This window comes from Manacus vitellinus, unplaced genomic scaffold, assembly GCF_001715985.3.
Source record: "Manacus vitellinus isolate BGI_N305 unplaced genomic scaffold, ASM171598v3 scaffold_154_pilon, whole genome shotgun sequence".
Lineage (NCBI taxonomy): Eukaryota > Metazoa > Chordata > Aves > Passeriformes > Pipridae > Manacus > Manacus vitellinus.
The window spans coordinates 77,183-78,454 of record NW_021939093.1 but is presented as its reverse complement, the minus strand read 5'-3'; the positions used below and the strand labels follow the sequence as shown (position 1 = coordinate 78,454).

At 63.8% G+C, this 1,272-nt stretch overlaps 1 protein-coding gene across 1 annotated transcript in view; it reads left to right on the top strand.

Annotated features, from left to right (window-relative positions):
* BMP1 (bone morphogenetic protein 1) overlaps positions 1-1,272 on the top strand; it is a gene marked incomplete at its 5' end in the record, with an annotated part of 10,436 nt that overhangs the window by 2,146 nt on the left and 7,018 nt on the right. Inside the window, 2 exons of the mRNA XM_029958436.1 lie at positions 523-638; positions 837-939. Coding sequence (XP_029814296.1) covers positions 523-638; positions 837-939 — 219 coding nt within the window. The remainder of the gene's footprint in view (positions 1-522; positions 639-836; positions 940-1,272) is intronic.

The following is a 1,272-nucleotide window of genomic DNA, read 5'->3' as shown; positions in this document are numbered from 1 at the left end:
GAAAAAAAAAAAAAAAAAAGAAGGAAACCTCCCCCAAAAGCCCTCTCTGGATCTCTTTTGTTTTCCACTGTAAAGAAAGGAGAGGAGGGGGGGAAAAAAGGCAGCGAGCCCGGGTTTGAAACGGCCCTTTTTTCGCACCGTTTCACCTTTCAGCGACGGGAGGGGAGGTCGGGGAGGGGGGAAGGCTGCCTTGGCCCCTGCAAAGCTCCGTGTGCCGCTTCCCCGGCATCATGTGGCTCCCAGATGGCAGCGCTGGGCCGGCTCCAGCCGCGGAAAACCTGCCCGGAGCTCGGGCGTGGAGCCGGGCCGGGACACGGAGAGGGGGCCGGGATGGCTCCTGCGGTGAACGCGGGGCTGGGAGGGCTGCCAGGAGCCCCGGAGGTTTCGGGGATGCACCGGCGAGGTGCTGATGTGGGGGTTGTTTTTTGAGTCCTCAGGGCTGGGAGTCTGAACGGGAAAAGGGCACAGCGGGGCTGGGAGGCTTCCCCCGGGGGTCTGACTTTCACTTTTTCTCCTTCGTAGCCTGCGGGGAGACACTCCAGGACAGCCAGGGCAACTTCTCCTCCCCGGAATTCCCCAATGGATACTCTGCCCACATGCACTGCGTCTGGAGGATCTCGGTCACCCCCGGAGAGAAGGTACCCACCTCCTCCCAGCCCTCCTCTCCCTCCTCCCCACATCTCCCACCCTTTTTTCCCGGTGTCCCTAATCCCAGCATCCCTCTGTGGGCCGGGATGCTCCGGGCAGAGCAGGTCCGGGGGCTCCCGCCGGCTCCCAGCAGAGGGGGCGCGGGGGGGGGCTCACCCCACGCTCTTCCTGCTCCTTCCCAACCTCAGATCATCCTGAATTTCACCACCCTGGACCTGTACCGAAGCCGGCTGTGCTGGTACGACTACGTGGAGGTGAGAGACGGGTTCTGGAGAAAGGCCACGCTGCGAGGTAACAACCCGGGGCCTCCTGCCCGCTCCTCCTGCCCACCGGGAACGCTCCAGCACCGGGACCAGGGGCTCCCCTCGGCCCCTATCCCTGCCTGCCTGATGTTCCAGAGTCCTGGGGTGGGGAGAACTAACCCCCAGAGGGGTTACTGGGGTGAACGGAGCTCCCAGTTTGGCCCCCACACCAGTGAAACCAGTCTGGGTGATCCAGCTGGCTGGCACAGCTCTGCCCAGGGAGATGCCAGGATCCCAGTCCCATCCCCGTGAGCTGGATGTTCCCCAGGGAGATGCCAGGATCCCAGTCCCATCCCCGTGAGCTGGATGTTCCCCAGGGAGA